Raw genomic sequence first — 23,447 nt, 5'->3', positions numbered from 1 at the left:
TGATCTTCCCCCTCTTATCTCCTCCTTGCACTCAGCTCCTGTGATTCCCCGCAAGCCATAAGCCCTAATGGGTAGGGGGGGGTCCTAGCCGGACAAACAACGGGAAAGCTTGCCAGAGAGCGATATCAATGGCAAGCTATGCAGTTTTAGCTGGTTAGACTCCCAACACTTACCCCAACGCACACTCTGGGGTCCCCAAGCCTTGGCTCTTGTCAACCTGTGCCTAATACTTTCCAGAATTAGGTAAGAAGGATGGGTCCATCCAGGGAGAGAGAGAGAGCGCATTCCATTCCAACGACCTATCTCTGGGATTTCCATGATTTCCACGTGTGGGTGGGATGCATGGAATTCTCAGCTTGGTTTGGATACCCTTAAGCACGGTGATGGGTTTCCGCACGTGTCAAGACACCAAGCTTTCCCGCTTCTAGTCCAGCTAGGCCCACCCTACCTGTTAGGGCTTTTGACTTGCAGGGCTAACAGGAGTTGAGTGAGATAACTTCCTGCCCCCAGTGACTGGTCTGTCCTTCCAGGTCCTGCCGATGAGCCAGGCCAGGCTGGGCTGTCATCAGCAGTGAGTGCCCTCCACGTCCCCCGCCCCAACCGCCCTACTATCGGTGGTCGGGCCTTCAGCCTCTCAGCCCCGAGGCTCTGGAACTCCATCCCCCAGTGCCTTCGCCTTGCTTCCTCCCTTTCCTCCTTCAAGGCCGGTCTCAAAACCTTTCTCTTTGACCGTGCCTTCAGCTCCCCTCTCGACTCTCTTCCTCCTCCTCGCTCCTTCCCTTCCCTCCCCTCACCCTGACCATTTCCCCCCTCCTCTCTCCCTCCCTTCCCTCCCCTCACCCTGACCATTTCCCCCCTGCTCGGGTCATGACCCAACTGTGCAGCGCCTTGGGACGTCCTCCTGACGTGAAAGGCGCTCTATAAATGGAATCTTGTTGTTGTTGTTGTCTTGTTGTTGCCCTGGAATACTACAGACCCGCCTGGCTCAGGAACCGGGCTACTGAGAGCAAGGAACTCATACAGACTGCCGTTGAATTTTAAGGATTGATAAGGTATTGGGTGGGTGCTTGGTGTGTGTGAGTGTGTGTATTATCTCCCTTACAACATTTACGATGAGTTGGATGGAGTTGAATGGGATACCCTTCCCTGGTTAAAGACAACATACTTGTAAAGTTAATCATTTATCTACCTTCATCACTCACTGGACACACATAAATACACGCATAAAAGTATCAAATACAGATGCATCTTGTAAACTTACGAGACTGTGGGGCAACTCAGCTGGTAACAGTAATGAGTAGAAAGCTTCAGTTAACAGTATCCGAGGACTGAGCTTTACCGAACAGGATTTATTCTAACAAGTTGGAATATCTCTCTCTCCAGTACATACTGCGTCATGTAAATCAATCCCACTCCCTCCACAATGACATGATGTGCTGATTGTCACCCTGATTCCTAATATTTCCCGCTGGAGGCAGCTTTGAAGCCAGACAGTTGCATTGAGAGGGAGTCGTTTCTGCAGGTGAAAAGATCCCTCTCAAGCCAGAGGCTGCAGGAGCTTTTCCCAGCGAATGGGTTGGGCGAAAACCTCCCTCTCCAACCACAGCTCGTAGCTGTAGCGGAAATCATCTGGAAGCTGCAGGCAATGCCCCAGGACGCTCTGCAGGCAGTTGTCGACCGGAGCAAATTCAAAGTCGCAGTGGTATAGGCCGTACCGACGAGCATTGAAACTCTCGATCCTGACTCTCAGTGCACACTCCTCTGCCTGGAAATCCCAAGGGCGTGCGTCGATCTCTGCGGGATAAAAAAGATACACTGAGATCATAGAATATTATAGCACAGAAGGAGAGCGCAGAGCTCGGTTTAACGTCTGATCCAAAATACGGCACCTTCGACAATGCAACACACCCCCAACACTGCATTGGAGCATCAGCTTACACTATGAGATTCCAAGTCCTGATTTGGGACGAGAACCCACAACTTTCTGGCCTGGGTCTGGGTGGGAACATTCAACGATCGGTAGCATTCTGCCAGCCAAGTCAAAAGTAGGCAGGGCGAAATCTTACGCAAGTTTCCTTATTCTACACATCTCTGTTTACCTAGTAGTAAATTGGAACTCGGTTGTTAGTCGATAGGCGGTTCGCTTTCCAGGGGTAATAAATCCTCAAAGATTTGGTCACTCAATCCATGATTGTTCATGCGTAATTGGCTGCTGCTTTTCACCACAAAATACGCAGTCAATCCACTTTACAATATATTCTGTGAAGCCTTTTGAGAAGCCTCAACGACGTGTTAAGGCAAGATAAGATCAAGTGCAAGGATTATTATATCAATATTGAAAGAAGCCAAACAACAGCTGTTGAGCTGAAGGATGGAAATGATTTTGTTACCGTTGCCATACGCCCAGTCGTCATTGAGACGGTGCCGCACTTTGTGGTAGATGGCGGACATTGTCTTCATGTTGCTCTTCCTCCACTGCCGTCCCAGGTATTTGGTCTGAAGCTTCAGCAGCTTCAGGGCGTAGAGCTGCATGGTGGCCTGTTTCACTCTCAGCCCCCGCTTCAAAATTGGTGCTGATTTGAAAACCACAAGCATCTGAAAACAGGAGGGATAGGGACAAGGCAAAATGAGTCATGGAGTCACAGAATCTTACAGCACAGAAAGTAGGCCATTCGGCCCATCATGCCCATGCCGGCTCTTTGAAAGAGCGAACCACTTATAGTCCCAATCCCCCACTCTTACCCCAAAGCCTTACAGTTCTTTCCTTTTCAAGTATATACCCAATCTCCTTTTGAAAGTTAATACTGAATCTGCTTCTACCACTCTTTCAAGCAAGTACTGGTTCACTGGGTAAACATGTCAGTGTTAAACTCCTGGTCCTCAATGTTGAGAGTCTCTATGCTACGTCACTGTACTTCCCAGGACATCTAATCTATTATTTTAGACTTGGATATACCAATTAGATACCAAGGTTGCATCCAATAATTTATCTCTCTCCTGTACAAAGCTCTCTTACAGCACTTTTATGCTGCAGCTCTGTAGCACAGACTACACCACGAAAGTAGAGATTTGGGTTTTGCCTCCACATTACTGGGTGCGGGGGAGAAAGAGAGAGCACTTTCTGTTTTGCGCATATGCAGAAACAATTGATCTCATTGTGGCAATGATGTAATGATATCATTGGTGCAAAAGCTGTAGTGGTTTACCTTTCCAAATAATAATAATAATCCTTGCATTTGATATAGCGCCTGATCACATCGTTGAGATGTGGCAAAGCACTTCACAGAATATACTGTAAAGTGAATCGACTGTATATTACGTGGGTGAAAGACAGCAGCCAATTCCACACAACAGTGGCCCACAAACAGAGGCGGATTGAGTGACCAAATTATTATTATAATTTTTTTTGGAGGGATTATTACCCGCCAGAAAGCAATTCGCCAATCAACTAATCTCTGATACCCAAATAGTGGCGGCTGAGAACAGAGGATGCGCTTGAACATCTTGTGACTATGCACCCGGTCTCTTTTGCCAGTTCCCCGTTCCACGCACTTACCATGGTCCTGGAGTGCTTCCACTTGGTGAGTTTGTTGAGAATCCGCAACAGGTTTATACAAGAGAAGAGATTCCTCCAGCAGAATTGACTGTTGTCACCGGCTTCCTAAAAACACAGAGGGAGATGTCATGGCTTCCTATATTCCTCGTGATTTGTACACTTGGGAGTACATTCATGCAACCTGCAAACTGAACCCACAGGGAAGACGGGTGGGTTTTTTGGGGAATTAGGGACTTTCATGGCTTGTCCTTCCCTATCTCCGCAATCTCTTCCAGGCTTCTCCCTCCTATACCTTCTGTTCTCCCATTTCTGGTCTACAGCTTGTTCCTCACTCCCTCCCTCCACCTCTCATCGGAGAACCCTCCTCAAATCTATTTGCCTTGCTCCTTCATTCCCTGCCTTCAAACCTCTCTGATAGACATCTCTTTGACAATGATTTCAGTTATTATCATTAATTCTTCCCTTTTGGTGCTCACTATCCATTACCCACTTTGATACATTTCGCCCACCAAATATATACAGTCAATTCACTCTACAGTATATTCTGTGAAGCGCTTTGAGACGTCTCAACGACGTGATAAGGCGCTATGTCAAACGGAAGGTTTATTATTATTGTTGTGTAAATGCAAGTCAGCTCCAAGAAAAGCATTAAGCTCTCCAAGACAGGACCTGGAAAAGCACTGGGGAACGGAAAGGGTTAACCACGACAGTGGGACACTACGTGCGCAATTGGCCGCCGTGTTTCGCCCACAAAATATACAGTCTGGGAGGGGAGCTGATTGGCCTGAATTCTCTTGCTCAAAACCACCCGCATTGATGTATTTTACCAGCGTCTCTGTGGTGAACTCTGGAAGCTCATGAATCACGCAGTGAGGGTAATCCAGGACACAGATACTGGGGGAGCAAACAGAAACAATCACAGCGCGTTCCTCAAGGGAAACAGCCTGAAATGCTCACCCAACAAACAAAGACGTTGCGCCACCTTGCTGCGTGCAGCCATTAAATTATACATTCTCGAACTAAACAAAAAATAACACTCATTTGTCAGCTCTCTTACTCTAAAAGTATTGGTTTGTGGTGGGTATCAGGCCATTCTGCGGTACCTCGCCCAGTTGACGGGGGCTAAGTTAGTGCTTGTTGGCAGGATGTTTGTGTTTCAATATGGGGCCTGATCCTATCCTCGCCTTACATAATAATCCTTGCATTTGACATAGCGCCTTATCGCGTCTTCGAGACGTCTCAAAGCGCTTCACAGAATACACTGTAAAGTGTATTGACTGTATATTTTGTGGGCGAAACGCGGCAGCCAATTGCGCACAGCAGCGGCCCACGAACAGCTGTGCACAATTGGCTGCCGCGTTTCACCCACAAAATACACAGTCAATTACACTATATTCCGTGAAGCGCTTTGAGACGTCTCAAGGACGTGATAAGGTGCTACGTCAAATGCAAGGATTATTATTATTATTAGAAATAAGGAACAGTTCTCCCGATATGTTGGCCAAATATTATCTGGATTAGTCATTGGCCTCACGACTGTTCGTGAACATTTCTGCCGCATTGTAAAGCCACGACACTTAAAAGCCTTGATGTGTTTCAGATGTTTCAACATAATAAACTGCTACAGAATTGCACTTAGTATTCTTTTTTCTATGTGGGGGGTGAAGGCCAATTGCAGTGGTCATCGTGTAGTTTTGCAGATCCATCCAAACTGTTTAAAGCTTCAAACGTATGAGTCAGGTTAGTAGTCACACACAGACCTGGGGGAGTCTGCTCTCTTACCCATTTTTAGCAGCGATGTAGGACATTATGTTCTGATTGAAGAATTTCAGGATGAGTGGGATACAGTTGGCAAATACCAAGTGCTGGGAAACGTATTCAAACTGGAAAGGAAACAAAGAGGAAAATGAATAGGATGAGGCTCTTTATCGAGTCCTTAAGAGTTTAAGCGCAAAGTTATAATACTAATCCTTGCATTTGGTATAGCGCCTTATCACTTCGGAAGGATGTCTCAAAGCGCCTCACAGGATATACTGTAAAGTGGAGTGACTGCGTGGTTTGTAGGCAAATGTGGCAGCCAATTGGGCGCAGCAACATCCACCAAACAATCATGAAACCAGTGACTAATTTTATTTGGGTGATATTGTTGGCCAGGACATCAGGAGAAACTCCCTTTCCTTTTCAAGTAGCCGCCATGGGATCTTTAACGTCTACCTCAACAGGCGGATGAGAGTGGGGTGGGGGGGGGGGGAAACAAGACAAAATCGTCCTGGGAACTATGTTAGTTCATGTCCCGATGTGGGATTTAAACCCACACCCTTCGGACTTGTGCCGCCCCCTGGCCTTTACCTGGTAGATGTGATTGAGTTTAAAATGTTTCAGCAGCAGAAGCATAAGAGCTGAGACCGATTTCACGATGATCTCTTTGTGCCGGTTCACGTCAATCCCCAGCTTCATGCTCTGCAGCACTGTCACCCTGTTGAGAAAAAGAACAGCAAGAAGTTTTAAAATGCAAACGGATATCATGTTAAGTGCTCGCTCTCGAGCCAACTGAAGAGAATTCAGCTAATCTGTGTGCACGCTGTCCTTTTGGCTCCGGGTGTTGGAAAATCTCCCGTCTCTATCTCTAGGCAATGAGGATTTGTGTCCTGATCGCGTTTTTTTCCCTTTTCAGCTGAAGAGAGAACACGGGAAGTTCACTCCAGGTCTCCGACACTGTTCTGCCCAACGCTCTGGAGTATCTAGTCCCAGTTCCAGGTTCAAGATAATCTGCTCCATCACCTCATGGGTAGAGAGGGTTGCAGCATTCCTGAGTGTCTTTCCAGCAAGGGAGTGATTATGGTTGCTCCCCTTGTCAAAGAGTTACCAAGCAATCGGAATATTGCCGTAAGAGAGACTTACGGCATCTCCTCTGGCAGGACATCGGCTAAGATATTAATGGAGTCGGTCTTTGCTTTGGAAGTGGGAGCTGCAGCCAGCAGGATCTTGAGCAACGCAATCTGCACAATAAAGAGAAAAATCCCTCAAAAGATTAAGTGCTGAAACTGCTCCGTTTCATCACACGTTTTGAAACGTGGAATAAATAATAAATAAACCCAAAACGCGCTCTGGCAAGACTATCAATAATAATAATAATAAAATCCTTGCATTTGATAAAGCACCTCATCACGTCGTTGAGACGTCACAAAAGCACTTCACAGAATATACTGTAAAGTGTAGTGACTGTGTATTTTGTGGACGAAATTGCGCACAGCAGCGTCCACAGACAGTCATGGAGTGAATGACCAAATTACTATTGTTTTTGTTTGAGGGGAGGGATCATTACCCCCAGAAAGTGAGCATGCTAACCACTACATTAAGAGTCTCCACAAATATACATGGGATGACTAAAATCCATTCAATCCCATTTTGCTTTTCCCCATGGCCTCCAAATTACTCCGTTTAAATACCTATCTAGTTCCCTCTTGAAGGCTAACATGAATTCTGCCTCAACCCCAGCAACTGATGGGACATTTCACGTCGTAACCACCAGAATAGATGTTCTGTCATCAGAAGAGCTGAACTCAAACACATCTAACCTGCAGAAGAAGCCGTACACTTTACCTCCCTCCAAAAACAATACCAACAATGTTATTGAGAGTACAGTATAACTGACGCTCACCATGTACTGAGGGAGATTGTGCAACATTCCTTGATAAAGGGCCTCAGTTGGAGTCAGCTCTACATCTTCCGCTCCCTACATTGAAGAAAACATGCTAAGAAATCTGGGTGAGAAAGCCATAGAGTTTCATCTCAGGTATAATATTTGGCTGTCAATAAGCTTCATCAGTATTCTAACCAGCTAAAAAGCACGGAATGAGAAAGTCCATTAAATCCGTTATGTATCATGCTTGTTTGATAATAATACTACTCCTTTCATTTGATATAGCACCTGATCATGTTGTTCAGACGTCTCAAAGCGCTTCACAGAAAATACATATTTTTTTGAGGGATTTATTACCCCCCCCAAAAGCGATCCGCCAATCAACTAACAACCTGGTTGCTACTTACTACTAGGTAAACAGAGGCGTGTGGACTAAGGAAACTTGCCTAAGATTTCACCCAAGCGCTCTAACCACTGCACTACAGGACTTTTCAAGAAAAGATACAAACCCAGGTTCAAAAGAGATCATACGGTTACCCGGTAAATAGCAGGAGACAAAGTTACCAGAAAAACTGGAGATTTCTGTAGTTCCTCCTCCCTCTTGATCTGTACATCTGCTATCGAGACGTACCTGTGCTGCTCAAGGCAAAGTGACAAAAAGAATTAAGTCTAATTTCATTCAATGTTGAAAAAGAAATATACAGCGACATGGCTCAGTTATTAATAATAATGATAATAATCTTTGCATTTGATATCGCACCTTATCACGTCATTGAGACGTCCCCCAAAAAATGCTTCACAGAATACATTGTAAAGTGGATCGATTGTGTATTTTGTGGTCGAAAAATACCGTAAAACATCATAAGGATGGTGATGGTTGTTCGACACACGAGCTGTACATTCAGAGCTGTACAGCCGATATGATTCCATGTATAAAGAGAGCTTTTCTCTGTACCTTGCCTGTGCTGTACTTAATCTGGGTGACTTAAGTGAATCAATGAGTTGTTGATTCCCCAGCAATGATACCGGTCATGGTGAAGATGGCAGGATATCTATTTGGGTAATTAATTTTAAAAAGAAAAATTCTCCCGCCACGTTGGTTCAGCGACGACGGGAGTTTGTTTCCTCACCTGTTTCAGGGTTTTTACGCTTTCATGTATGGGTCTTGGCAAACCCACGAGGGTGTCCGTATCACTAAAACACAAGGAGGTTTTCAACAGTGCGTCAGCAACACTGAGGAGCATCACTTTGCTGTTCTGAAGTCTATATCATCTGCTGTTACATACATGGGACTGTCCATAAAATGCAAACGTTCCAAAACTGCCCACCCGTGGACTCACCCGCTCTAAACTCCGCACCCCCATCATACCGGTCCTCGCCAGACTCCACTAGCTCCCTATCGCAGAACGATCGATTTCAAGACCTTCACACTCAGCTCCAAATCCTTCCACGTCATGAAACCTCCCTACCTCTCCGGCCTGCTTATTGCACACTCTGCCACCCCCGCTTGGCTGGCTCTGGCCTCCTGCTTGTCCCTCGTACCCCCGTTCCACCACCATCAGCGGCGGTACTTTCAGCCGCTACGCACTGAAACCCTGGAACACTCTCTTTCAATCCCTCCTCCTTGCTCCTGTTGTGATCCTGCTTCATAACTGAAATTGCGAATGTATATGTTAACCCGTGGAGTCGAAAGCATTATTTTAATCAACGGTTAGAAATGCTTATGTTGAATAGACACCGTTTTAATTAACGGTTGAAAATGCTTACGCAGGCTAGAAAAATGTCAAGAGACGTGTTTATTCCAGCTGAAGTTTGTTGAAGATGTTTTTTCGTAACAAATTCATGTTTGCATTAAAGATATTCTCTATAACAAATCAAGTTTTATAACAATTTTGCAGATTGTCGCCTGAGGAAATGTTCTGCTATAACAACACCAACAATACCAATTCTGCAGGTGTAGTAATAATTCTGCAGATTATACTTTATTGATATTATAATGATCACAATTCTACAGGTGTAGTAATTTATGTGAGATAATTGCTTCCAGGACATGATATTGAAAAGATTTTGCATTCTCATCCTGACTGTGGCAAAAAAAAAACGATTATAAAAGATGTACAGTTGAACTATAATTTGTTCAGCCTAGGACAGAGCATATCAGGTGCTGTCCACACAAGTTTGTGTGACGACACAAAGTGGTGAAGCCAATGCGTGTGTCTTCGTGGTTAACATCCGTCCGATTTGGACTATTCCATCGTTACATCAACTTTCGTTGGACTCCAGCAATTTACGGAAGAAGGAAAGCTGCAGAAATTCCAGAATGTCGGAAATTGTGTGGAAAGTAACGGGAGGAGAAGAATAATAACGCATGACAACTTTTGAGTAAAGTAACACAGCTCAACCTTACACCGTTGAAGATTCAACTTTGACTTTGTAATCAACGAACCCCAAGCAGTGAGGTTTCGGGTCTGAATCAAGAGACCTTTCATTGATGCAAGACTCTTGCCTGCCGTTTGCGAATTTACCAACGGACTTTGCTATTGACATTTGTCTGTGCTATTGACCTGTCTGTTGTATTTGTGATAACTGAACTAACAAATTTACGTTTCTTATTAAGTAAAAGAATTTTCAAAGCATGAGTTGCTGAGTGTCTCTGTTCTCGGGTCCTTTATTAAAAATGGACTGAACAGAACAAGTTGGTTTTGTTCTGTTCATTGCCCAGAGCCCAACAATCCTTCCTTCCCCATTTTCAGACCATGCCTTGAGACTTTTCTCTTCGACCGTGCCTACGGTCACCTCCCACCGGCTCGGCATCAGGCTCCGCCACTGTTAAGCGCCCTGAGACTCTGCCCTGTGAGAGGGGAATTATATAAATACAAGTTGTTGGTGTTGGGACACAGGCTAAGGCCTGCTACAGGAGTCTGACCAGCGAGGTTCAACTCAAGGAATGCATCTGGTGAAGAATAGAGCCAGAGAGACGATAGCGGTACCGTCCTTGGGAGGAACCTACTTTACCGAATACGAAAGCACCACATATAAAAGATGCACGAAGCAAGAGCTTGTGTGGTACTTACTTTCCCAACGTGAACCCAATAAATTTACACCTGCTGACCTCCAGGAAGTCTTCAATATCCTTCTCCCTGTCAAAGGAAAGAGCGGAAGCAACAGGCGTCAATCACACTGATCGCAGAGCAGCTCAAAATAAAGACAGAACAACAACTGCAAGTAATAACAGTCATAATCCTTACATTTGATACAACACCTTTCCATAAGACCATAAGACGTAGGAGCAGGAGTAGGCCATTCGGCCCCTCGAGCCTGCCCCGCCATTTAATAAGATTATGGCTGATCTTCTAACCCAATTCCATTTACCCGCCCTATCCCCATATCCCTTAATCCCTCTATCCTTTACGTCAAGTCAGGAGGACGTCCCAAAGTGCTTCACAGGATGTCCTGTAAAATGAAAGGACTGTGTATTCTGTGGGCGAAACACGTCAGCCAGTTTTCACACAGCAAACTCAAACAAACAGCAATGGAGTGGGTAACAAATTTTATTGGGGGAGAGGGGGCCGGGGAGGGGGTACTGTTGGCCACACCACTTAGGAGAAACTCCCTTCTCTTATGGGGTAGTGTCATGGGATTTTTAACATCCACCTGAACAGGCAGATGGGGACTTGTTTCAACGTCTCATCTGAAGCACAGGCAACAATCCAGCACATCCACAGCACTGCAATGCAATGTCAGCTTAGACTATTCCAGTTTTAAGTCCCGACCTAGGTTTTGAACTCAGAGGCAAGAGTGCTACCAACCGAGCCAGGCTGACACACCAGCGCAAGGCACTGCATCTCACCAGTTTGTAGGTGGGGATGGAGTGCAAGCAGAGAATGATTACAGCGTTGTGGCTGTGCTGGTGCGAGCTCCTCACTGGGGCTTGTTACAGTAACTCTAGACTCACCAAATGGGGGAATCTGTCCGTTAGGGAACTGAGGAGGGAACCGGGCCACTCTTTCACACATGTGCTCCCCTTGACTGCCTGGAACCACCAGTGAAGCAGAAGAATGGGAACAGATGGAAGGGTGGGGGCGCGGGTGGGTGGGGGAGAGAGATTTCTTTTTTTACAAAAATTAAACTTTAATGTGATTTCTTTACGACGTGTGCGCGACACTGCTGCGTGCGATTGGCTGCCGCGTTTCTCCCACAAATACGCAGTCAAATGTCAAACACATATATTCTGTGAAGCGCTTTGAGGCGTCTCAACGATGCGATAAGGCGAGGATTATTATTATTATTATTATATTGATTTCACACCTAAACTTAACAAGAGAAGACAGATTTTCACCCAAACACTTATCTAACTCAACCCACCTGACTTTAGGTGCCCAGGGGAGTCCTCGGGGGAAGAACACTCTCTCTGGAGGTAGAAGAGGGTGAGGAGGGGGATCCAGTGGTTCCATTTCCCCCTCGATCCCACTGTCAGGGTCCTCGCCGTTCTCCTCGTCATCTTGCGCCTCGTCGGTTTTGTACGGATCCTTTTCGTTATAAGTGTCCAGACTGTCTTGTTTCACCAGCACCTGCTGTGGAGCCATTTTAATGTCGTCACTACACTCCGCAGACTTAAAACAGATGTCAGTTTGCATTCTCTCCCCCACCCCAGCCCCCCACCCCACCCCCAACCCCAAACAGAACCGGAGTAAAACTATTTATTCTAACTCCACACAGACCTGTCCACTCCCTCTGCTCGGAGGGCTCCGGCCTGCTCCATGTCCCCCGCCTGGCCCGCTCTACCATCAGCAGGAGGGCTTTCAGCCTCTCTGCCCTCACTCTTTGGAATTACATCTCACAGTCCCTTCGCCTCACCCCCTCTCTTGCCTCCTTGAAGGCCCATCTCAAGACCCTCCTCTTTGACTATATCAAATGCAAGGATTATTATTATTATTATATTATTATTATTATTATCTCATCTTGCCGCCTACACTTTGGTGGGCAGTGTTGGGCTGCGCTGGGACCCTCCGCCCGGTCTCCTCAGTGCGGGAGCCTCTCACCTTCCTGCCCCTGCGGCCCCGTCTCTGTTGCTGTTCCAGTAGATCGAGAGCCGAGGCTGGCGGGGACGCTGCCCGCAGGCTACGCGTCACCTGAATGCTGTCCTCGTGAAGCACGGGGAGCCCGAGCTCCTGCCGTTTCCTCACGTTCAAAGCCTGGAGCTCCTCAAAGCCTCCGAGAGAGAACTGGGGAAAAAGAGGGAAAGAATGTATGGTCAACAGCGACAACATATTCCATTTGTACAGCGCCTTTCACGTCAGGAGGACGTCCCAAGGCGCTGATAATGTAACCCGAGCATTGGGGGAGGGAGAGAAATAACGCAATTAAATAATCGTGTTATTTCTCTTCAAATAATAATATGTAAGATAGGAGTAAAAAGGATATATTGTTATCATTAATCAGATGGTTGATCTAGTTGCATTTTTTCTAGTTCCTACCACTGGATCAAAGCCTAACAAGACACCTTGGGCCCAACCAAGTGGTGTCTTGATCTCCTTTACAGGAATCAGAATACAACTCTTAAGACCTCCATAGTGTCACGAGCAGAGTCTATAAATGCACGGAATGTAGCAGCACATCGCGTCAGAGACTGATCATGGCCGCAGTTCCTGAATGTCAGGAGAAACCCCTTCATCTGACATTCGCTCACAAAATAGTCACTTCACTTTACAGTATATCCTGTGAAGCACTTTGAGATGTCTCAGCAACGTGATAAGGGGCTGTATCAAATGCAAGGATTATTATTTTTATTATTATTATTCTCCTTGACTCAATGTCAGGTGTATTTCCTTCTATCTGGATGAGAAGTGGAACTTTCAATGGCCTACCAGACTCCTTGGATGAGGTAGGGGGAACGCAAACTATTTAAAAACAGATCCCTACTGTACGAGATGGATGTCGGACACACATACGGAAACCGTCTCCATACTTAAAAGAGTATCGAAACCAGACAGGGAATTCCTCATATACATGCCACTTACACACGGAAATGATTGCTCTTTCTCTCTCCCCATCTCCCTGGAGGGACGCACACTGCTTACCTAAGTCTGGAGAATCAACAGGAGACTCAACAAAAAACACAGACCCACCAGCACGGTCTTCCAGAGAAGAAGCAGCACCTTCTTGATAGGGAAGTGTGGGGCACAGCCACTGCAGAATTTGTTGACCACAGAAAAGAGGAGAATAGCAAAGGGTTCGCCATTGTACACCGAGGAGCCTGAAAGAAGAGACGGAATTGATCAAACACGTTAACTGTCTATTTTCGCCCACAGAATACACAGTCACTACGCTTTACAGTGGATCCTGAGAAGCGCTTTGAGGTGTCTCAACGACGTGATAAGGCGTTTTATCAAATGCAAGCATTATTGCTGTTATTATTATTATTATTATTATTATCATTATCAATTCACATTCCAACCCAGATTAGAACTGACAAACAACTTCGCTTAAACCTCTTAAGCTTTTTTCCTCTACGTCACATGCGGCCATCAATGGTGCTCGGAGCATTGCCGGGCCGTCAATCCGCAGGACACCGGGAGAAACTCCCTTCGAGTACAACTCACCCAGCTCAGTGCGGAATCCTTCTCTTGCCACCTTCCACTCCGGTCTGTCATCCTCTACTTCCAAACGCATGGCCTCTACCATCAGGCACATAATATTGAGCAGCACTCTGCAAATCAGCAATACACCCCACAAGCTGAATTCTCCAGGCAAGGAAAATGACTCCTTTTGAGGAGTGGTGGACAACCTTGATCAGCCTTTATTTTACTGCGTATTTTCTCGGCCAACGATTCAACCACAAAATACACAGTCAATCCGCTTTACAGTAACTTTCTGTGAAACGCAGTAAGGCGCTATATCAAATGCAAGGATTATTATTGCAAACAAATCTCATTAAAATCAAACAATTGGCGTCCAAAGGTTAGACCAGTAAATAATAATTATAATAAATAATAAACCATGCATTTGATATAGCACCTTATCATGCTGTTGAGACGTCTCAAAGCACTTCAGAATATACTGTAAAGTGAATTGACTGGATATTTCGTGGCCAAAAACGTAGGTTAATTGCACGAATAAAATTTAAAAATTATTGTATGTAAAATAATGAAATATTCAGTAAAACAATGAAATAATTAACAAAATAGTTAAAGAATTAACAAAATAACATTACTGCACAGTAAAGCAGCCGCGTGGGGTAGAAATCAGTGCAGCTAACAGATAATCAGCGACTCATGCAACCTCAGATGCATTGCGACAGGATGGCAGGTGTATTTACTGGGACTTTGTTTGACGGCCTTACCTGAGCTCAGTGCTGTCTGCCAGAGAGATGGCTGGTTTTCTCAAGGCACTGCTGCAGGCCTGGCTGTTCCTGCAGGTCAACAGAATAACATTCACATCGAAGCAACAACAAAAAAAAGTGCAGCCGCTAGAAAACCTGCTGCCAAATTTCAGACGGTCTCAGTGTGGTTCGAGGGCTTATTATTGTGTCAGCTGAGCCCGGCCTCTGTTTATGGACCATTTTCCCCCATTCGTAGGTCTCTCTACGTTGCATTCCCATCCGAGAGAGCCGGTAATCCACTCCCATTTATCTTTCAAAGCCATTTACTGGGAGTTGTTTTTATTAATAATAATTATTAATTGTATTTAAGTAATGTTATTAATTGGCCGGACTCAGCCTCCGGTGGGCCATCACTCGCTGATATTCACTGGACCCTGTGTACATGGGATGGGGGTGGGGTTGGGGGAAGGGGAAGGAAGGGAGACAATAAATGACTGAGCTGTCACAATGATCCCCACCTCTAGGAGCGGATATGGGGCTCAAAGAATTGGGGAAAGAGATGGGGAGGGGTGGGGGGGGGTCAGGATTTGGCAGTCAGTGAAACTGTTGGGCCAACTTGCCATTGTCGCTAACCCTCACAGTCCTTCAAACTTACTCGATCTCCATGTTGAGGAGCTCCACCAATGCCCCGAAAGTGCCCATCTCATACAGAAGGAAGACGTTGTACTGTGCCCAGTGAACCACCTCGGGCTCTGTGTAGCAGTCATCAAACACACCTGCAGAGGGCGTTTAAACAGACACCGGTCACCTCCAGCGAGAAAGAGCCAAGAGACCAGACTACATTGGGAAGGGAAGGATTTAGATTTACATTAAAAGGAAATAATGGTCCTTGGGATGAGACGTTAAACCAAGGTCCCGTCTGCCTGTTCAGGTCCATGTTAAAGATCCCACGGCACTATTTGAAAAGAGAACCGACTTTCTCTCGGTGTCCTGGCCAACAAAACCACCAAATAAAATCGGTCACTCAATCCATGGCTGTTTGTGGGACGTCGCTGCAGGCAAAGTGGAGCAATTTTGTCCATAAAATACACAATCAATCCACTTTACAGTATGTGCAGTGAAGCCACTTGAGGCCGATGTCTCTACTATGTAAAAGGTGTTATATGAAAGGCAAGGATTATTATTATTATAAGTAACAGAGGTGAAATAATGGAATTCCTCCACATATCAGTCTCCTCTTACCCCTTCCATGCCTGGGAGAGATCGCACCCTCCCAACCTGGCAAACAGAGACTCTGGTTTTGTGAGTTTAACGGCTGGAGCTGGAGACTCTTAGGCATTGCAAGAGATGGTTGCAAAGTAATCTGGGATTTACGGTGTGAAATCTTTTCCCAGTTCACAGGAGATCAAATAGGTTGGCTGGCCCGCACGAGGAGAGATTGCACACTCTGTGGTACATGATCTATGGAGGAAAGTCCATCTTTGCAGTTGAGTTTCAGGCAATGAAATGCTCGGACACCATTGGGTGGAGATACTCACTACACACCTCTATAGAACTCGAAATCCATTCTTGTACGTCTTACATCTGTTTGAATCAGGTAGCATTAGTTGTTAGTTAAATCCCATTTTATATTTTGATGGATACACACGCAGTGGCAATGGTTAGTGTGATGAGGAGCATTCAGGAGGGAAAGGATTAACGTTGTCACACCTAGTTACCTTGGGCAAGGTACAGAATGGCTCTGGCAAACTTAAGTCTCTTCTCTCTGTTTATTACCTCCAGTCCGTCCAAAAGCCTCATGATGTAGGCCTTATGTTCCGCCTCATCCAGCTCCACCCACTTCTTGCCCTTCACTGCAAGACACAAAGTGAGTAAAATTATTTTTATTCCAACGTTCACATCCCCCCAAACCTCTGGAGGGTTTAACAAATTTTCACATAAAGCTAGTGGAAATCTGGAACTCTCCCCACCAAAAAGTCGGTGGATGCTGGATCCATTCAAGTTTTCAAGACCGAGGCGGATAGCTTTTTTGTTAGGTCGCGGCATCAAGGGATATGGAGCAATGGTGGGTAATTGCAGTTAAGGTACAGATCAGCTATGATCTAATAGAATGGTGAAACAGGCTCGAGGGGTTGAATGGCCTACTCCTATTCCTATGTTCCTAAACCATTTCCAGCCTCTGCAGATTGACCAGATCCACATTTGCCCACAAATCCTGCAGCAAATCACTCTTTTCATATCTAACAACCTGTCCAATTAACCGCTTAATGATCAGACTTGATACTTGACCCAGTGAATGTCGTTATTGTGTCCTTTAAAACTTTACCAAAACGTTTGCATAACCAGTTAGGATCTGGACTGAGGGTTGGATGAAGCGGTGCAGATAGAGGTTAGTGATCACTTAATGAAAGCTCTAAACAAGCCAAATCTGAAATACTTTCACCCACCACGTGACAGGGTGACAATTACAGCAAAAGCTGCCTCTTAAAACTAAAATTGAAAGACAGAATGTTGACTAACAGTGAATGTTACGCAAGACACAGCAGAGAACAAAAAGGGGACAGAAGGACGGAGAAAACAGCGAGACCAGAAAAGGAGCGTTTCAAACACGTTAAGGTTGACATTTCAGGCCAGAACGTTTAACAGTTTCCAAGGAGAGAAAATATATTTTCGCCCACAACATATAGTCAATTCACTTCACAGTGTATGCTGTGAAGTGCTTTGAGACATCTCAATGTCTATTATGATAAGGCGCTATATCATAATGCAAGGATTATTATTATCATTATTATTGCTGCTCCCTAGGTTTCGGCTGGGTTTAGCTGAGGTGTGTGAAAGAAGCCAAGGATTGACTCGTGCTGTGTGTAGACAATAACTCGGATATCTTTTGTAATCAAATTACACTCAGTAAGATGCACTTAAATGCTGGCCTGCGTGCAGGGCGCTATATTAATGCAAGTCGTTGTTGCTTAAGAGAGCTCTTCAACAGCAACCTCGCCGATGGCCTTTAAGGTGCTCCATACCATGGATCTCAAAATCCTCTTCAAAGCAATTTCGGTTCATGGCAAATTCAGGTTCTTCGGTGTAGCTGTACAGCTCTGCAGGAAGAGAAACGGAAACTCTGTCAATACGAACGAACGAACGAACGAACAAAGCAAAGAGGGGAAGGAGCGGGTTCAAAAAAGTAAGGACTTATCAAGATCTCAGGAAGCAAATGTAACCGAAATGTATAAAAAGTAATGCCGTTTGCTGCTCTCTTATCTGGGGACGCTTTGCTAACACCTAACTGATTAACTGCTCTGGGACACTACCCTGGGTGAGGGACACTATATAAATGCAAGTTATTGTGATAAAAAGTGGCCCAAATCTCCAAAAAGGTCTCTACCGTGACCTTAATGTCCTCCGTGTAACATGGCAGTTTACCTTTACCTCCTGGTTGTCGGTATTTGCCCACGCAGTTACCACAGTGTGCAGTAATTATTGTAAAAAGTTTCGAGACGTTTCAAAGTGATAAGGGCTTATGAAAATGTAAGCCAGGTCTTCTAAAATGCAAGTTGACGATTTGAAAATCAAGAGTATTCCACTTGTAATCCCGTAGGGTAGTGGTTAGAGGACTCGCCTCACAAGCGAGAGGACTCGGTTTCGATTCACAGTTGGGGGAAAAACCTTCGGTAAGTTTCCTTACTCCACACGCCTCTGATTACTTAGCAGTAAGTAGGAACTCATCTCCTCCAACCTTCACTGCGAGGAGATGCTGGATTTCCTTGAATCCAAGATCAAGGGAATCCGCTCCGCGGTCACTTCCCCTCCAACTTCCACCCACCACCCACCCCTTCCCTCCCACACTCCGACTCCTACCCATCCTCCCCTACACACCTTCGTACCCGTTTCCCCACCCTCTGTCACTGAACTCATCCTATCCCTAAAACCAACCACCTGCTCCCTTGACCCCATCCCCACTCCACTCCTTATCTCCCAGCTCCATTTTCTTGCCCCACACATCACTGACATCATAAACCTGTCCCTCTCCTCTGGCTCTGTCCCCATTCCATTAAAAACTGCCATCATCACGCCCACCCTGAAAAAACCCTCCCTTGATGCGTCGCAGCTATCAAGCTACCGGCCCATCTCCAACCTCCCCTTTCTCTCCAAGGTCTTGGAAAGAGTTGTCGCCTCCCAACTGCGCTCTTTCCTCTCCACCCATTCTCTTTTTGAACCCCTTCAGTCAGGTTTCCGTGCTGCTCATAGCACAGAAACTGCCCTGGTCAAGGTCACCAATGATATCCTGACTATCTGTGACCAGGGCTCCCTCTGTCTCCTCGTCCTCCTCGACCTATCGGCAGCATTCGATACGGTCGACCACGCTATCCTACTCCACCGCTTGTCCTCCCACCTCAACCTTCAAGGCACTGTCCTTGAATGGTTTAGCTCTTACCTTTCCCACCGTCTTCACTTCGTCTCAACGAATGGCTTCTCCTCCACCCCCCGTACTGTCTCATGTGGTGTCCCTCAGGGCTCTGTCCTCGGTCCCCTCCTCTTCACCCTCTATATGCTCCCCCTCGGTGACATCATCCGCAAACATGGGGTTAACTTCCACATGTATGCGGATGACACCCAACTCTACCTTTCCTCCTCTACTCTCAACTCCACGACCACCGATGTCCTGACAGCTGCCTGTCCGACATCGAGTCCTGGACGAGAGACAACTTTCTTCAGCTCAACGTGCGAAAAACCGAGGCCCTCCTGATTGGCTCACGTCAGCGCCTCCGCACCTCAGGCGCTGACACCATCAGCATCCAAGGCTGCACTCTCCACCTCTCAAAGCCAGTCAGGAACCTCGGCGTTTTGTTCGACCCTGAGCTGTCCTTTCTCCCTCACATCCGCACCACAACTGGCACCGCCTTCCATCACCTCCGGAATATCGCCAGACTACGGCACTACCTCACCCCTCACGCTGCTGAAACCCTGGTTCACGCCTTTGTCACCTCAAGGCTGGACTATGGGAACTCTCTCCTCGCCGGCCTTCCCGGCACCTCCCTCCACAAGCTGCAGGTCATTCAGAACTCTGCAGCTCGTGTACTGTCCCGCACCAGGCTTCGGGACCACATCACTCCCACCCTCGCTCGCCTCCACTGGCTCCCCATCCCCCAGAGGATTGATTTCAAGATCCTCATCCTCACCTACAAGGCCATTCACGGCCTTGCTCCCTCCTACCTCTCCAACCTACTATCCCCCTACCTACCTGCCCGTACCCTCCGTTCCTCTGGCTCCGGTCTGCTCCACGTCCCCCGCCCCAACCGCCCTACTATCGGTGGTCGGGCCTTCAGCCTCTCAGCCCCGAGGCTCTGGAACTCCATCCCCCAGTGCCTTCGCCTTGCTTCCTCCCTTTCCTCCTTCAAGGCCGGTCTCAAAACCTTTCTCTTTGACCGTGCCTTCAGCTCCCCTCTCGACTCTCTTCCTCCTCCTCGCTCCCTCCCTTCCCTCCCCTCACCCTGACCATTTCCCCCTCCTCTCTCCCTCCCTTCCCTCCCCTCACCCTGACCATTTCCCCCCTGCTCGGGTCATGACCCAACTGTGCAGCGCCTTGGGACGTCCTCCTGACGTGAAAGGCGCTCTATAAATGGAATCTTGTTGTTGTTGTTGTTGTTAATCAATCGGCGGTTCGCTTTCCAGGAGTAATAAGCCCTCAAAAAAAAATTGGCCACTCAGGACTGTTTGTGGGATGCTGCTGTGCTCAATTGGCTGCCTTTTTTCGCCCATAAAATATAGAGTCATTACAGTTTACGTGAAAGGCGCTATACAAATGTAATCTTGTTGTTGGTGCTGCATATGCTGTGAAGCGCTTTAGGAAGTCTCAACGACGTGATAAGGTGCTATATCAAATGCAAGGATTATTATTTTATTATAGTAGTTTCTTACCTGACAGCTCAGCAACGATCCCATCCGTATCTCCATACTCAAACTCCCCATTAGGAGAATCCGCTGAGCCCTAAGGTTAGCAACAAAAATATCTGTTGAAACGTATTTTTGGTTTTAAACTATACAATTGTCCCACTTCCCCTCCACGATTGGCGGCCGCACCTTCAGCCACTCCGCCCCAAACATTGGAATTCTCTCCCCCAATCCCTCCGCCTTGCCCCCTCTCCTTCCCCTCTTTTGGATCACGACTGAGGACCTTCCTCTTCAACCGGGCTTACGGTCACCTCTTCCCCCTGGCTTGGTGTCAGGCTCCGCCACTGTGAAGACGCTCTGAGGAGCTGCTCCCCACCCCCCCCCACAATATGAAGGTGCTATCTAAATGCAAGTTGTTGTTGCTGTGTTACTTCCCTTTTACGTTTGCAGTAAAAGTTTCCATTTCAACGCAGCTGTTCAAGGAAATTAAACACATTGGCAGCTAAGCTCCAGTCCCCAAGTGGCCAGGACACTAAACTGAGACAAGCACAGATCCTTCTGACTAGCCACGCTCACACTGGATCTTTGGCTAAATTTACAGACCTTTTGACAGCCATTAATGACCGCTCCTGCAATTTATAGATACAGTATTTAATGAATCTCTAAACAGTAAGAGGTGACTTTGGATCCCAAACCTACTCTTTTCTGCCTAGATTTGCTTCTTGGACGTTCACCTCGGAGGCATTGTTTTCTTTAAAGGGTGATAGGAACGCCATATAAGGAATTCTGAGTTTAGTAATAATAATCCTTGCATTTGATATAGTGCTTTTCACATCTTCGAGACATCTCAAAGAGCTTCACAGAATACACTGTAAAGTGAATTGACTGTATATTTGTGGGCGAAACGCGGCAGCCAATTTCGCACAGCAGCGTCCCCACAAACAGTCGTGGATTGAAAATGACCAATTTATTATTGTTTTGTTTTGGAGGGATTATTATTAATTTAATAGGATTTAATTCAAAGTTTAAAAGCCTTCACAAATGTATTTTTTTTAAAAAAAACAAGCGTTTTATCTTCTACCCTTTAAAGTGCCCTGATTTGCATGAAAAAGCAGCAAAGAGTCGTAGAGGCGGCTCCTGCTGGCGATGATATCTCAATCTTAGAAAGTGTCTGTAAACAGGTTTGTAAATTTCTTGCTGACGTAAGCCATACTCACACTGGCTTTTGATACGCAAAACACAAGAGTCAAAGAATTCGCTTACAAAAGCTTTTTTTTTAAAAAAAAGGGGGGGAGATTTATCCCCAACTTTTTGAAAGCAAAGCAGTGAGTTTAGGGACCATGTGTGTGGTGGTGTAACAGTATGTGTGAGAGGCTATTTCTGTCCTCTTACACACTGGACTTGGGGTCTGTTTGTGTGTGTGTGTGTGCTCTCTCCCCCTGACAGACAAGACATCCGACCCTTGACTGGGGAATAAAGACGTGTAAAAAGTTTGGGGGCCAGTGTTGCCAGATCTCACCTGGTGATCCCTGTGTTGTCTCCTAAAGAGCTCCTGTAGTGTGGGAGCAGGGCTGGCTCTGCTCGCCTTATCCATTCCCTCCTCTCTCTGGATTCCACTCCTCTACATTTCTGTATCCAAGTGTGGAGATCCCGGAACTCCCACCCCCTCTGTAGGGATTGGGAGACTGACCAGCTGGTTTGCCATTAGACAGGAGGGATGCCAGTTATTTTTCCTCCCCCATCCCCCTCTCCTCACTCTCCTTTTTCCAAAGCATTTCAAATTTCCTTGCAGTCACGGTGCCATTTATCTGCTGGGACGTCAGCTTTAAAAGGCACGAGCGTGTGGCGGCTTGGCTCAGTTCATTACCGCTCTCACCTCTCCCCCCCACCCCCCACCGAGTCAGAAAGTTGCGGGTTCGAGCCCCTACCTCCGGACTCTCACTGTCGAATGCGGTTTCTGAGGGTGTGCTGCATTGTTAAGAGGTGGGATGAGAAGTTAAACCGAGGTCCACATTAAAGATTTTTTGGTGCTATTCAAAAAGGGAAGTTCTTCTAGTCTCTTCGCCAACAAACGCCCCAATAAAAACATTGGTCATTTCACCCACAACACGCGGTCAAAACCACAATACAATATATCCTGGGACTTGCTTTGAGACGTCTTTACGACGTGATAAGGTGCTATATTAAATGCAGAGTTTATTATTATTGGTCAAGCAGCCACTTCATTGCTGTTCGTGGAAAATTGCTGTGCGCAATATTGGCCGTTGTGTTCACCCACAAAACACATCCGGGTAGTCACTCACTTTATAGTATATCCTGTGATGCGCTGTGAGGCATCCTCCAAATGTATAAGGATTTTTTAAAAAAATGCAGTGTGGATTTATTTTTAAAAAATGTATTTATTTGGGCCATTCACTTGCGAGTGCTCTCACCTCTGGGTCAGAAGATTGTAGGTTCAAGGCCGATGTGGGGACTTTGATCTTACCCGTCCAGGCTGACATGTACCTAACTCCACAGGTTAATCCTCATCAGGCTCCACTGGCTCCCAGTTCCATAGCAGATTGACAAACAAGACTCATTCTAACTAATAATAATAATAATCCTTGCATTTGATATAGCGCTTTTCATGTCAGGAGACATCCCAAAGCGCTTCACAGAAGGGCGAACGCGGCAGCCAATTGCGCACAGCAATGTCCCACAAACAGTCGTAGATTGAAAATGACCAATTTATTATTGTTTTTGGTTTTGGAGGGATTATTATTAGGCTCTGTGTGGAGTAAGGAAACTTGCCCAAGGTTTCGCCCTCTGCCTGGAATTGAACTCAGGTCTCTCACTTGCAAAGCGAGTGCTCTAACCACTGAGCTACAGGACTCCAACTTTCAAATGGCTTCACATCTGATCCCCACTCTGCCTTTGTGAACTCTTGCAGTCTTATTGCCTCTACAGTATGGGTCTCCAGCCATCCATCACAGCTCGGTGGCACTCTCGTGGTTACTAAGAGGAAGGAGTGATAGAATTGCGCATTTTGTCCAATT

The 23,447-nt window shown here is 46.3% G+C and overlaps 1 protein-coding gene across 2 annotated transcripts; it reads right to left on the bottom strand.

The window, feature by feature from the left end:
* Nucleotides 1–1,168: 1,168 nt before the first annotated feature.
* Nucleotides 1,169–22,092, bottom strand: strip2 (striatin interacting protein 2). 2 transcript variants are annotated; one of them, XM_007890857.2, is made up of 21 exons: nucleotides 21,932–22,092; nucleotides 20,440–20,509; nucleotides 17,544–17,618; nucleotides 16,239–16,373; nucleotides 15,176–15,296; nucleotides 14,542–14,610; nucleotides 13,802–13,908; nucleotides 13,328–13,455; nucleotides 12,242–12,424; nucleotides 11,565–11,770; nucleotides 10,274–10,339; nucleotides 8,330–8,393; nucleotides 7,764–7,835; nucleotides 7,218–7,292; nucleotides 6,458–6,555; nucleotides 5,906–6,032; nucleotides 5,339–5,439; nucleotides 4,384–4,450; nucleotides 3,557–3,661; nucleotides 2,391–2,595; nucleotides 1,169–1,794 (listed from the first exon to the last, which is right to left on the bottom strand). In XM_007890857.2, exons 1-21 carry the CDS (start codon nucleotides 22,004–22,006, stop codon nucleotides 1,538–1,540), a joined length of 2,406 nt encoding a protein of 801 aa, XP_007889048.2. In that variant the 5' UTR covers nucleotides 22,007–22,092; the 3' UTR covers nucleotides 1,169–1,537. The 2 variants fall into 2 exon arrangements, with proteins under 2 accessions (XP_007889048.2, XP_007889047.2); XM_007890856.2 differs by having other exon boundaries at nucleotides 11,565–11,773; nucleotides 21,932–22,091.
* Nucleotides 22,093–23,447: the final 1,355 nt, after the last annotated feature.

Source organism: Callorhinchus milii, unplaced genomic scaffold (assembly GCF_018977255.1).
Source record: "Callorhinchus milii isolate IMCB2004 unplaced genomic scaffold, IMCB_Cmil_1.0 Scaffold5, whole genome shotgun sequence".
Lineage (NCBI taxonomy): Eukaryota > Metazoa > Chordata > Chondrichthyes > Chimaeriformes > Callorhinchidae > Callorhinchus > Callorhinchus milii.
This window is presented reverse-complemented; position numbering and strand designations above follow the sequence as displayed.